Below are 14,958 nucleotides of genomic sequence, written 5' to 3'. Positions count from 1 at the left end.
AGCCTGCGCGTCCGGAGCCTGTGCTCCGCAACGGGAGAGGCCACAACAGTGAGAGGCCCGCGCACCGCGGTGAAGAGTGGCCCCCGCTTGCCACAACTGGGGAAAGCCCTCGCACAGAAACGAAGACCCAACACAGCCAGAAATAAATAAACAAATAAATTAAAAAAAAAAAAAAAAGAAAGAAAACCCAGGAGTATCACGTGATCCTTTCCAGAAAACTTGGCCAAACCTAAAGCAATTTGGGAGCTGAGGAAGCCTGGTAAAGATAAAATTTTTCTTTCTTCCTGTTTTTTTTTTTTTTGCCATTAATTCAGAGTAACAGGAAAAAAAAATCAGGAGAAGTAAAATTCCAAAGTTGGATGGTTAGACACTAAAAGATCTATTTGTTTGTAAATAGATTACTTGGGGGTAAGTAGCTGGCAATGGTTGTGAGAAAGATCAGGGAAGTAAGGAGAGTGGTGTCAGAATAGACCTCTCCCACTTCTCAGCTCTAAGAATGCCCACCCTGTGTGAAGGTAGCAGCAGCTCTTCCAGGCTGCAGCTTATTCTCCATGTGGCCATGCTCAGGGCCTGTGGTTATCTCGTAGACAAGCTGCAGGTCTTCTGTGTCTGGGTCCATGGTCAGCAGTTCCTTCTTGGTGATCAAGTTGGTTGCCTGGAATAGAAACCCATTACATTTAATTCCTGAGATGGGAATAAAGCAGGAACAAGACCCTCTGACTCAGATTTAATTCAGCTCAACAACGATTTACTAAGTGCATTTATTGCCTGGTAAACTTTGTTGGGATTGAAGAGGTTATGAGGATAGAAACCATCCCAGCCTCTGCCCTTGATGTTCACACTTTATTGGGAAAGAAAGGCTTATGAGCAAGGTAACTGTGGCAAGAGCTGTAATGGGATATATGAAAGGAGTGCTACACACTTTTGGGGGAGCAGGAGCGATTCCGGAAATCCATCTGGATTACGGAAAGGGGGGTTTGAGGTGGTGGGATTTGAGTTTGGCCTTGAAAGAAGGTTGGAACTTTGAAAGAATGATACAATACAGGGAAGATGGCCACTGTATACCTTATAGAAGTTGATTACAATGCTTGAAATTGAGTAAGATAAATATATGATATCCCAATATTGCCCAAATATACTGGCTAAATTTTGATTCACTCATTTATTCACCCAACAACTATTTAGTGAGAGCAAAGGTTTGAGAGAAAAAAAGGGGTGGTCAACAGTATTAAATGTTACTAGACCTAGTAAAATAAGGGCATGTAAGTGACCTTTGGATTTGGTGAAATTGGTGAGTTTGGTCATTGGTAACTTTGATAAGAGTCACGGCAGTAGGGTAAGAGTTGAAGGTAGAAGACCAATTGGAGAGTGCCAAGAAGAGAATAGGATGGTTCTGAGTACTGAGAAAAATATCAAACAGGGCATAAGTGGAATCTGTACTAATTTTGTTTCATATATTTAAAAACTCCCAATGAGTTCAGTGGAAAGCTACAGCCTCACTGCTACATATACAACCAACAAATCAGCAACATGGAGATGAGAAAATCCACATCCTAGAGGGAATACCACACACAAAAGTCTTTCCAATCTGAACTGAAGAACTGTGTGTGTTTGGGTGACGATGGGGATTTAATGCTTGACATGTTACCAGGTGAGAATTATGACATGTCTTAAAATGACCAAACTGAGAGCTAGGAAAAGGAGAAAAAAATTTAAATTTCTAGAATTCCTCTGAGGACACTTACCTACAAAAAAACTCACTTCCTTCTCATCTGTGGCATATTCTAGATGTTTCTCAAAATCCATCCTCCCCTTCTTCTAGTTAACAAACTTTTAACTGAGCACCTAGCCACCCAGCTAGATACTCCCATGCAACAGATAGGGCCATAGGGCCAATTTCTTGTCAAAAGAATATGAGTGCAATGATGTGTTTAATTTCTGCACCACTTGCTTAAAATGAAGTTCCTTGCCCTCTGCTTTTCTGTTTTCCTCTTCCCATGGGCTGGAATACTGATGAATAGCTGAAGAGGTATGGCTATGCTTTCAGTAGCAACAACCCAATGATGGCAGAAGAATAAGATAGAAGGAATATGCGTCTCTGAATGGTCATGTGGAACCTTAGCCTCCCCACTTACTTCTGTACTTTATGTGAGAAAAAAGACTTCTATCTTGTTTGAGCTACTATATTTTGGGGTCATTTTGTAAGAATATCTTAAACTGTAATACAATTCTAACCAAACTCATGGAGCTCAGCAATCTTAGGAAATCAGCTCACTTAGGGAGGGAGAAACACGAGTTGAACAGGAGTTCTGTTCATATTGTCATGAATAGGATCGAGCCCAAGTCAGTTAGTGTGTCTGCGGCAGGTGGAAAGGCCTTACCTTGCCATCCATGTACTCCAGCCACTGGAGCCCCAGGTTGGTAACAATTCTAGGGGTGCCATCATCTACTGGGAGGATGTCTACCCAGAACTGCTGAGGTGCTGCTGTCATGATCTGTGGTGAAAGCAACAAAGGAAACTCATCATTCACACATATCTGAAATATGTCAGGTCTAGGACCTACAAAGGCTGGGACCCCTGAAATCTGTTGACACTTCAAAATGGGCAACTGAGCAAGTTTCCATTGCTTATCACCACTTGGCATGAGGCTTCAGGGAGAATGTTGATGGATAAAGTAGAAACAATCTAAGAACTCTTGCTGGAATTTCACCTGCCATGGAAGTTGGTTTTCACACACCTATGCCTTCTTTAGTTGAGTTTAATACTGCCCTGAGGTGAAACAATAAACAAAATATTTCCCTTTCAATAACTTGTTAAAATTTTCATGATTTTCATAATTAAAATCTTAATGTCAAAGTCTCCAGGTAGGATTCTGCCAGATGTGAAAAGATGTTTCATGGGAAGAGATTTCCTTTTTCTTTTCTTTCCTTTTTTTTGAGAGAGAACTGTCTACATGGGGAAAGGGGTCAGAAGAAATCAAGAATAAAAGTGTTTGTGGGAATAATGCAAAGAAATTTCGGTTTTTAACTTCATTCTCACACAGATACACACATATACATTCACAACATACATGGGGAGTCTGATCCAGCACCTCCCCGTTTCTGAGCAGATACAGCAAGCTGGCATACGGGACAGCAAGATGCTGGTGTTTCAATCTTCTACAGCCCTCCTTCTAGATAATTTCCATTTTCAAAATGACACGGTCCCTCTGGAGATCTGCTGTGACCTTTTATGTTTATCATAGAGGTGACCCTCTTGCTGATTAATTCCGAAATCTTTTTTCTCTTCTGAAAGTCAAACCAACCGGGGAGCAGTTACAGTTTGGGAGAGGGAAAATGAACGTGATGACCTGCCAGGTGGAGATGCACTGCAGATGCTGAAATGGCAGGGAAATCCCAGGAGCCATCCCACTGACACATTGGCCAACTGAGAATGATCTTCTCGCAGGCTGTTTGTTTCTAAAGCGTGCCAGAGGACCTTTCTGATGCCAGGAAAAGCATCATTCATCATCAAAGTAGCGAAAAAACTCTGCAGGCCTAAGAAGATGACCACTTGGTTATCCTGGAAATAAACAGCAGGGTGTGATAACATGCTCACTAAAACTGCTTCTGCTGAGTCAGATAGCTGTGTGAGATGCAGGGCTATCCATGAGTCCACCTTTCACCAGAGTTGCAGTTATTCCCAGGGGAGGGTTACGATACTGCAAGAAATCTGCTAAAAATGAGTTAAAATGGTGGGGAAGGTAGTGGGAGGGGGCTCTTAGTTTCCTGAACATCTGAATGTTAGAAGGAAGCAATTCTCCTAAGGAAGAAAAGCTTAACAGCTTCATGACCTCAAAAGAAAATCATCTTCACCTGTTTCACAAGCTGGTCCTAAAATGATAACAATGATGATGATTACAGCCACAGTTTATCAGATGTTTCCTATGTTTCCTGCGTAAGGTACTGGGCTACATGCTCCATGTGTACCAGGAGGGTAGATATCATCCCCATTTTACAGACAGGGAAGCTGAGGCTTAGAAAGGTTAAATGACTTACAAAGACAATCAATTAGTAAGTGACAGAAGTAGAATTTAAATCAGTGTCTTTTGGATGCAAAAGCCATACTCTTGACTGTAATTCTTCATGAGATTGAGAAACTCTGGCTGGCTCAGGAGACAATTTAGAACCATGTGATATTATTGAAAAACGAGATGAAAGAAAAATGAAAGGAATAAAGGGTGAGTGAAAGGAAAAGGAGAAATAATAGCAGTGATAATAACAATAACTATCATCTATTTGAGCACTTACTCTTTGCCAACAGTGTTAAGCACTTTATATGGATTACCTCCATTGATCCTTAGGCTAACTGAAGCTGGTGATCATTCCTGTGCCCATTTTACAGATGAAAAGCTGAGGCTTAGAGAAGGTAAGTAATTTGCCCAAGGCCCAATTCATATGTGACAGAACCAAAACTCAAACAATGTTATCCTTGGTCTAAAAATGCCATGTTCTGCCTCCAGACAGCCTCTGGCATGCTTTGCTGTGCCTCCCTCTCCACTGTCTTCGCCCCTCACCTCTTTTCCTCCTTCCTCAATAATAAAGAAGGGATTCGTCCCATCAGCAACGGTGAAGGTGAACCAGTCTTTGAGGGAGTTGCTGCCGTCGTGGCTGTAGCGGACCCGGTTCTGATAGACGTCCTCCATGGTGAAGGTGGAGGTGTGCTGGAAGGGCTGCCCGTTGGTGGTTCGCTCAATGGTGCCATGGCGTGGGGACTGCGTGATCATGAATGTGACAGACTCGGCCTGTCAAGGAGGCAAAAGGCAAGAGGAGAAGGGAATTCTGTAACAGAAGCCAGACGTGTGAGTGATGGCCACAGGCGGTCAAGGGCAGCCAAACCTAAAGACATTTATAAAATAAAGATTGCATTTTCTTTATAGATACCAAAAATCAAGCTAAGGAGAGAAATTATATTGGTTTCTATAATCGAACTTATATTCTGGTGCCTTCCGTTTTAAGATGACATTTAAATTTGCCCATTAAGGGTTAGAGGGGAAAACCTGAATTTTTAACCTTTAGGATGATTAAGAACTAGATCTTTTAAAACTACTCATTTCCTTTCCATTCACCCTCCCCCAAACCCACACTTTTCCAAAACTCTTATATATAGAATCTCATATGCATCAGAATAGAAGCAAATTTCCCATTTCCAACGGCTGCTTCCAGGGCGACATAGGCAGAAGGAAAAATAAAGAGGTAGAAAACCCTGCTCAGGACTCTCCAGTGATTTCCCACCAACTTGGAATAAAATACAGAGGCCTGACCTGGGCCAAGAAGGCCCTCTGTGACCTGCTCCCACGGTTCTTCTCTGGCCTCATCCTTCTCCTGTCCTGGTTGTTCACTGGGGTCCAGACTCTTGGCTGCTGTGTGGCAACTCAAATGTTCCAAGCACACTTGACTACAGGGCCTTTGCCCTCCTGACTCCTCTGCCTGGAAAGGGATTCTCCCAGGAAACTGCACAGCCTGCACTTTCTCTTCCTATTTCTGCTCAAATATCAGCTCCTCAGAGAAGTGTTCCCTGACCACTCTGCTTGAAACAGCACACCCATCAATCTCTATCGCTTTTGTCTCTATTTTTATTCCTAGCACTTATCATATCTGACATGATATTCTATGTTCTTTCATTCTTTATTGTCTGTCCCCCTAACCAAAGGTTGTAAACTCCCTAAGGCTGGAACTTTGATCTGTTTTGTTCACAGCGCTGTCTTTAGCATCTAGAGCAGACCTTGGAACTTAGCAGGTAATAAATATTTGCTGAAAGAATGAATAAATAAATGAATGCATGCTGGCACGGAGAAGGGCATACATAGAACTAATCAATAAGTGCGTGGTACTCTTAATGGTAGCTAAATCATATCAGCATGTTAGATACTTGAATTAGAAAGCATTAGGAGTGGAAGAGTTTAGTCTCTACATGCCCTATTTTACTGTGTAAAGCCTGGTTCTTTGAGAATACTCAAATTTCAATAATTAGTTGTCACCCACTGAAGTCTCAGTAAAGGAGGTAAAAGTGTATAGGTGAAGAAATTCCTTGTTCACTAATAGGGAGTAATAAAAACACTATATGAAATGTCATCTACCTAATTTTCTGTGGATCATAATAAAAATCAGCATGTTAAAATGATTGTTGCACATAATCATAGGAAAGAATAAATGTATTTAGGGTTTCAGAAAGGGTTGAAAAACAACTTGATTTCAAATGTATTTAGTTTCTCTTTTCCAGCAGGCCATGGTATGTTCTGGTTTTTAATCCTTCGAGGATGCTTGCACTACACTCACCATCCCACCCCACCCTCAGGATGCACTGTCGCAAAGCAATAGATGCCACTAGATCGGCCTCTCATTCGGCCGGAGAACCCAGGGGAGGACTCTTACCTCTGTGTCTGCATCTACTGCCTTGAGCTCAAACTCTGTGATGGTCTTCCTCACACCTTCCTGTACCCGCATCCCCAAGTTCTGTACAATGGGCAGTGAGTCATCCACAGGGCGAAGAGTAATGTGGAAAGTCTGAGTCACCTACATGGCAGAAAAGTGCAGGTGGGTCACCTGTCCCCAGCACCCACCCAAGGAGAAGGTAGGCACTCTCTGCATTCCCTTTCACACCATTCCTGGCATGACTGACCAACCAGGAACCCAGAAGTGAGTTCTCTCTGGCAAGATAGAGTTCTCTTTGCCTCTGTCCTGGGCTGAGAGCAGAGGGGAATGAAGTTCTCACAGCACCGGTGGCTCAGCACCCTCCAATCAAAGAAGATGGCGCTGCATCAATACCCATCAAGGAGGGAAGCAAGTTCCTCACCCACCTCGTTGACTCCATCGGAGAGCGTAAAACTGAAGGCATCTGAATGCTTCTCGGTCCCACTGGAGTGGATATACTGAATGAGTCCTGAAGTGAGGTCAGCTTGAGTAAAGGAACTAATCTGGATACCTAGCAAAAGACGACAGAACCAGAGAAAGGGTGTCAAGAGGCTAGCCATCCCTCTTGGGTGAGGGAAATGGCACACTCACCAGAGACAGTCCTTTGTAGTTTTCTTATAGCATTGATGTGCTGCCCTCTGAGACCTTGGGTTAGAGTTGCTTGTGTGTTTTTTCCCTACAACAGCATACGTTCTGTGGGAGCACATGCTAACTTAATTATCTAGGCTTCTACTATGTGCCAAGGTAACCGCAGGTGCTCAATAAATGTTATTCTCCTTTCTCTTGGGGTTTATGTATGCAGGTCAAATCTGTGAAAGGTAGAGCCATTGCCTTATTCTCCAAACTCCTCGCTCTTAAGTTTTATATCCCCCCATAACCCTTTCTGAAAACCTGCCCTAAGTTTTAATATTGTGTGATGGCTGAGCGTTTAAACACTGGAATCATAGGGTTTGGCTAAACACAGCCTTGTTTTTGTGATTAGTGAGCCATCCCTGGCACCCATAATTTCCTTGGATATTCTCCAAGGTCCCTTTCACTCTTGGATCTATGATTCTAGCTTCTCATATACCACTTTGGCCAGGCTGGAAGTAACAAAGCTTACTGCATGACTTTGAGCAATCATTCTTTCTCAACTCTAAAATGACCTAGAAAACCAGTGTCTTTTAATAACATGATACAGAGAAAACTTGTTAATTTTTTTCAGAGTCATTCTAAAAGTAAAAAAAAAAAAAAAAAAAAAAACTGAAGTGATGTGATTTTTAAATAATGCCAAGGTATTCCACTAATGAATAATATCTCCATGTTTTCAAATGCCCAACAATATTTAGCAAAACAACAAGAATTCTTGCTTCTATCTTAGGGCTTCTGGGGTCCATCCTCTGGTGGCAGCAAGACTGAAACAAAATCATATCCTTTAGTCCCTCAGCACAAATTCTCTCTTTCTGATTCTGGGTGTTAGAGTAGTCCTCTATTTAATCTAGTCCTTTGCTTTGGTCCTGAAATTCATTTGCTGCTTCCTGGGATTTATTATTTGTTATTGTTAATCTTGGCAAAACCATTTAGTCTTTTCTGTAAAAAAACAAAGAGATTCTCCTTGACTATTTTACATTTAACTGTGACATCGATATCATTGCTTTATCTTAAAAATAAAACACATCAACCACTGTGGTTTACATTTGCAGCTCTCTTTATCATCTGAAATTTGTCACCCAGATAAAATAGCCTCCTGAATATTAGGGCGTTAATTTTTTGATGAAGCATTTTATATTTATGTTTGTGCTTGTTACATCAGCTCTCGACAGGCAAAAAATGTAGCTCCCCCGACCCCTATCTTACAGTTTTGTCTTGTGGTTCTGGACAGAAATCCATACCATTCTTTAAAAATTTAATAACTTCAGACTGGCTGCACTGAGAAATTTAAACCTATTCCCCTGCTGTGAATCCACTCTCACAGCTCTTGGGGAAATACGTGTGTGGAGTCTCACAATCAACTGGTCACCTAACTCACTGTTCCCCTTATGAGAGTCTAAGACTGATTAAGAAAGGTGGTAGAACTCATTAGTTAAGTGGGCAGAAAAAAGTTAACATACTTAGGAGGCCTATAGCTGCCATCAGAAATGCCAGCTTGCAAGATGGGCTCTCAGCTTCTGTCAAGGAACACGGAATTTTGGTATGTTCTAGACGATGGATGCCTACACTCTAACTGATAAGAGGGACTCTCTGCACCTCGATTATTTGTACAATTTGGTTTATGCTGAATACTTGCTTTCCTTCTGGGATTCTACAATTTTGGTTTGTACTAGGTAGAGGGTGCCCATGTAACCAGTCCCCCAATAAAAACCTTGAGCACTGAAAGAAAAAAAAAGAAAGTTGGTAGATCTTCCTTCCTCTTGGGAAGGAAGTGCTGGGATTGATCTTTTTATTTTTTAACATTTTTTATTGAGGGGAAATTGACATATAATAAATTATACATATTTAAAGTGTACAATTTCATTATCTTTGGTACATCCATGAAACCATCACCTCAGTCAAAATAGGAACGTATCCATTACCCCAAAAGTTTTTAACTGACACTCTGTAATCCTTTCATCCTTTCCTTTCTTATGCCCTACCCCATCCCAAAGAAGCAAATGAATTGTCATCTGTCATTATAGGTTAGTTGGTATTTTCTTTAATTTTTTATAAATAGAATCATACAGTATATACTATTTTATGCATTTCTTACACTTAGCATAATTGTTTTTGAGTTATCCCAACTGTAGTGTGTATTAATAGTTCATTCCTTTTCATTGCTGAGTAGTATTCCATCGGACGGTTATAGTATAGATTGTTTATCCATTTTCCTGTTCATGAACATTTAGGTTATTTCCAGTTTGGGGCTATTACAAATAAGGCTGCTATGATCACTTATGCACAAGTCTTTGTCTGGACATAAGTTTTCATTCTTCCTGGGTAAATCTCTAAGAGAGGGAGGGTGGGAATATATGTAAGGTGTATGCTTAACTTTTTAGGAAACTGCCAAACTATTTTCCAAAGTGGTAGTACTATTTTACATTCCTGCTAGCAGTGCATGAGAGCTCTGGGCTTGATCTTAGTGGGTCTTTCCCAATTCAATCTAGCAAACATTGTGTACCTACCATGTGCAGAACACTGTTTCAGATTTGCTTATATAGACTGTTTTATCTCAACAGCTCTGGGAGGTCAAGGTTGGCATTATTTTTCTAGATTATGATACTAATAAAATTAGGAAAGAAATGTGACCTACCTGAGGTCACACAGCTAATAAGAGAGTAGTGCTGAGACTGGAACTCAAGGTTGTCCACCTCCAAAGTTTAGGCCTGCTGGGAGTACTTTTTTTTTTTTTACGTGATTACATGTTGAAATGACACACACACATATACACACACACACACATATATATGTATGTATATATATACATACATACATATATATTTTATTCTGTTAGGAGTACTTTTTGTAAAACTTATCTAGCTTTTCTGGGCTAGACAAGGAGCCTCTTGGATTTCACCCTTATCCTTTAATTTTTTTTTCAATATAAAAGGGATACACGTCCATTAAAAAAATGTGAAAAACACAAAAAAGTAGTAAAGAATCACAATACCACTCATAGTTCTACCACTGAAATACCATTATAATTTTTTTGAATTGAATCATAGAATAATTTTTTGACTATAACCTTTTTCTTGTCTGAAATATTGATTTTGATGGGGTATTTAATATTATCATTTAAGTGATATCCATAATTAAGTGCAGAAGGGTAACAAGTTGCATTATAAGGTAAGCTTCAAGAGGACAAGATTTTGTTGTTTCTTCACCAATGAGCACCTAGAATAGTGCCTGGCACACAGTAGGTTCTCAAAACATATTTGGTGAATGAATTTAGTTCATCCACTACAGTTAATATCTAAGAGGTACTATTAAGCACAGATTTTCAACCTCTGTACACTTAAAAAAATTTTTTTTAGCTGTTGCTAATTGGGTATTGGAAGACTTTAGTTGTTCACTCACCTGCAAGATGGTGCTTCTAATAACATATTGTCCCTACTGGCTGTCACAGCAGGTAGTTACTGTTTGAAATACCTTGAAGGCTTTTAATCCCGTCCAAAGTGTTTTCAGTCACCAACCTGCTGGCTAAACTATGTATCTGGCAGTGTTACGGAGACCCACATTAACCCTGTCAGTTTTTCCAATTCCCCTGGAGAGCTAGCACATTAGAGAAAGTTCAGTCCAGGTCAGGGAAGTGGTTTGAGAAAAAAGCATCTTTGAAGAAACTTCCTTCCTAATGGGATGTTAGGAGATTGCCCTGGCCCTCCTGACTTTCAGCACAGCTGTGCATGGCTCTATGCCTGTTGTCTGCTCCCACCTCAAGCTCAGGCTGTGGGAGATTCTCAGCTTCTCTACTTCAGATTTTCTTCCAAGCCTCCTGTTGTGGAATGAGTTGTGTCCCCCCATATTCATACGTTGACAACCTAACCCTCAGTACCTCACAATGTGACCTTACTTGGAAATAGGATCATTGCAGATGTAATTAGTTAAGATGAGGTCATTGGGATGGGTCCTAATCCAATTCGACTAATGTCCTTACAAAAGGGGAAATTTTGACACAGACATACACACAGAGGGAGAATGCCATGTGAACATGAAGATAGGTATCTACAAGCCCAGGAGAGAGGCCTGGAACAGAGCCTTCACTCAGGAGGAACCAACCCTGCCAACACCACGATCTGACTTCCAGCCCCTAGATCTGTGACACAATAGATTTCTGCTGTTTAAGCTGCTCAGTCTGCAGTGCTTTATGATGGTGGCCCTAGCAGACTAATACACCTCTGCTCTTGGGAGAACCCAAACTAAGACACTGACTGCAGCTTATTCTGGTTGGTGTCACCATATTGAGAGGCTGAGATAAAGGGGAAGCCAAAGAATACCTTTGCTAAAGCATCACCTCTGGGAAGTCCTTCCTAACTCACCCTCAGTCCTCTCTTAGGTGGGACCCACAGCATCTTGGCTCCTAATATCCTCTCACATGTTGCTGTCACAACTACTGAAACACACTCGCCCATATTACATGTCTCCCACTTCCAAAATCTAAGCGTCCTCCTGCAGCAGCTACTCAATAAATGTTTCCTGAAGGTGAGAACGAGTGTGTGCTGGAGATTGCTAAATCCAATATTACTGCTCCCCTACTTAAAATACAACTGCTGACTATTAGTTAAGTGACTAGATGCCCAGTTAGGGTCTAGATTTCCCAGCAACCTCACAGCTTTGTGTAGCTACATCCTTGCCACTGGGATGTGATCAAAAGGGATATGGGAAGGAGGACCTTCAAGATGGCGGAAGAGTAAGACATGGAGATCAACTTCCTCCCCACAAATACATCAAAAATACATCTACATGTGGAACAACTCCTACAGAACACCTACTGAATGTTGGCAGAAGACCTCAGACTTCCCAAAAGGCAAGAAACTCCCCACGTACCTGGGTAGGGCAAAACAAAAAAGAATAAACAGAGACATAAGAATAGGGACGGGACCTGCACCAGTGGGAGGGAGCTGTGAAGGAGGAAAGGTTTCCACACACTAGAAGCCCCTTCGCAGGCGGAGACTGCAGGTGGTGGAGGGGGAAGCTTCAGAGCCACGGAGGAGAGCGCAGCAACAGGGGTGCAGAAGGCAAAGCAGAGAGATTCCCTCACAGAGGATCGCTGCCTACCAGCACTCACCAGCCTGAGAGCACCCGCCGAGGCAGGTCGGGGCTAGGAGCTGAGGTGTGGGCTTCGGAGGTCAGATCCCAGGGAGAGGACTGGGGTTGGCTGTGTGAACACAGCCTGAAGGGGGCTAGTGCTCCACAGCTAGCCAGGAGGGAGTCCGGAAAAATGTCTGGACCTGCCTAAGAGGCAAGAGACCATTGTTTCGGGGTGCGCGAGGAGAGGGGATTCAGAGCACTGCATGAATGAGCTCCAGAGAAGGGCACAAGCTGCAGCTATCAGCGCGGACCCCAGAGATAGGCATGAAACACTAAGGCTGCTGCTGCAGCCACCAAGAAGCCTGTGTGCAAGCATAGGTCACTATCCACACCTCCCCTCCCAGGAGGCTGTGCAGCCCGCCACTGCCAGGGTCCCGTGATCCAGGGACAAGTTCCCCGGGAGAACACACGGCATGCCTCAGGCTGTTGTAATGTCACGCAGGCCCCTGCCACCACAGGCTTGCCCTGCATTCCATACCCCTCCCTCCCCCCAGCCTGAGTGAGCCAGAACCCCCAAATCACCTGCTCTTTTTCCCCGTCGTGTCTGAGGGAAGAACAGACGGCCTCAGGTGACCTACACACAGAGGCAGGGCCAAATCCAAAGCTGAATGCTGGGAGCTGTACGAACAAAGAAGAGAAAGGGAAATCTCTCCCAGCAGCCTCAGGAGCAGTGGATTAAATCTTCACAATCAACTTGATGTACCCTGCATCTGCGGAATACCTGAATAGACAACGAATCATCCCAAAATTGAGGCAGTGGACTTTGGGAGCACCTGTAGACTTGGGGTTTGCTTTCTGTGTCTAATTTGTTTCTAGTTTTATGTTTATCTTAGTTTAGTATTTAGAGCTTATTATCATTGGTAGATTTGTTTATTGATTTGGTTGCTCTCTTCCCTTTTTAAAATATATATATGTATATATTTTCCTTTTTCTCTTTTTGTGAGTGTGTATGTGTATACTTCTTCGTGTGATTTCGTCTGTATAGGTTTGCTTTTACCATTTGTCCTAGGGTTCTGTCTGTCCATTTTCTTTTTAGTATAGTTTTCAGCGCTTGTTATCATTGGTGGATTTGTTTATTGGTTTGGTTGCTCTCTTCTTTTTTTTTTTATTACTTTTTTACTTTAATAGTATATTTTTTATTTTAATAACTTTATTTATTTAATTTATTTTCCTTCCTTCCTTCCTTCCTTTCTTTCTTTCCTTCTTTTCTTTTCTTTTCTTTTCTTTTCTTTTCTTTTCTCCCCTTTCTTCCCTTTTCTTCTGAGCTGTGTGGCTGACAGGGTCTTGGTGCTCTGGCCGGGTGTCAGGAGTGAGCTTCTGAGGTGGGAGAGCCGAGTTCAGGACATTGGTCCACCAGAGACCTCCCGGCCCCTCGTAATATCAATCAGAGAGAGCTCTCCCAGAGAACTCCATCTCAACACTAAGACCCAGCTCCACTGAACGACCAGCAAGCTTCAGTGTTGGACATCCCATGCCAAACAACTAGCAAGACAGGAACACAACCCCACCCATTAGCAGAGAGGCTGCTTAAAATCATAATAAGTTCACAGGCACACCAAAACACACCACTGGACGTGGTCATGCCCACCAGAAAGACAAGATCCAGACTCATCTACCAGAACACAGGCACCAGTCCCTTCCACCAGAAAGCATACACAACCCACTGAACCAACCTTACCTACTGGGGGCAGACACCAAAAACAACAGGAACTATGAAACTGCAGCCTGTGAAAAGGAGACCCCAAACACAGTAAGCAAAATGAGAAGACAGAGAAATACACAGCAGATGAAGGAGCAAGATAAAAACCCACCAGACCAAACAAATGAAGAGGAAATAGACAGTCTACCTGAAAAAGAATTCAGAGCAATGATAGTAAAGATGATCCAATATCGTGGAAATAGAATGGAGAAAATACAAGGAATATTTCCCAAGGACTTAGAAAATGAAAGAGCAAAGAAACAATGATGAACAACACAATAAATGAAATTAAAAATTCTCTACAAGGAATCAATAGCAGAATAACTCAGGCAGAAGAACAGATAAGTGGCCTGAAAGATAAAATAGTGGAAATAACTACTGCAGAGCAGAATCAAAAAAAAAGAATGAAAAGAATTGAGGACAGCCTCAGAGAACTCTGGGACAACATTAAACGCACCAAAAATTGAAATATAGGGGTCCCAGAAGAAGAAGAGAAAACGAAAGGGACTGAGAAAATATTTGGAGAGATTATTGATGAAAACTTCCCTAATATGGAAAAGGAAATAGTCAATCAAGTCCAGGAAGCACAGAGAGTCCCATATAGGATAAATCCAAGGAGAAACACACCAAGACACACATATATATATTTTTTAACATCTTTATTGGAGTACAATTGCTTTACACTGGTGTGTTAGTTTCTGCTTTATAACAAAGTGAAACAGCTATACATATACATATATCCCCATATCTCCTCCCTCTTGCGTATCTCTCCCATCCTCCCTATCCCACCCCTCTAGGTGCCCACAAAGCACCCAGCTGATCTCACTGTGCTATCCAGCTGCTTCCCGCTAGCTATCTATTTTACATTTGGTAGTATACATAAGTCCAGGCCACTCTCTCACTTTATCCCAGCTTACCTTTCCACCTCCCCGTGTCCTCAAGTCCATTCTCTACGTCTGTGTCTTTATTCCAGTCCTGTTCCTAGGTTGTTCAGAACCATTTTTTTTTCTTTTTTTTTAGATTCCATATATATGTGTTAGCATACG

At 42.0% G+C, this 14,958-nt stretch overlaps 1 protein-coding gene across 14 annotated transcripts in view; it reads right to left on the bottom strand.

Annotated features, from left to right (window-relative positions):
* The window catches only part of FRAS1 (Fraser extracellular matrix complex subunit 1), a 474,502-nt gene that overhangs the window by 61,537 nt on the left and 398,007 nt on the right, over positions 1-14,958 (bottom strand). For 12 of the 14 annotated variants that reach the window (XM_024115434.2, XM_028491960.1, XM_028491963.1 and 9 more), the window contains 5 exons: positions 6,840-6,964; positions 6,415-6,555; positions 4,557-4,784; positions 2,382-2,495; positions 505-655 (listed from right to left, as the gene is read on the bottom strand). In XM_024115434.2, coding sequence (XP_023971202.1) covers positions 505-655; positions 2,382-2,495; positions 4,557-4,784; positions 6,415-6,555; positions 6,840-6,964 — 759 coding nt within the window. Of the gene's footprint in view, positions 1-504; positions 656-2,381; positions 2,496-4,556; positions 4,785-6,414; positions 6,556-6,839; positions 6,965-14,958 lie in introns of those variants that run through there. The other 2 variants (XR_003680571.1, XM_028491973.1) reach the window with 2 other exon arrangements.

The sequence above is a fragment of the Physeter macrocephalus genome, chromosome 7, assembly GCF_002837175.3.
Source record: "Physeter macrocephalus isolate SW-GA chromosome 7, ASM283717v5, whole genome shotgun sequence".
Taxonomy (NCBI): Eukaryota; Metazoa; Chordata; class Mammalia; order Artiodactyla; family Physeteridae; genus Physeter; species Physeter macrocephalus.
Note: the sequence above shows the minus strand (reverse complement) of the source record. Positions and strands in the feature narration are given on the sequence as shown.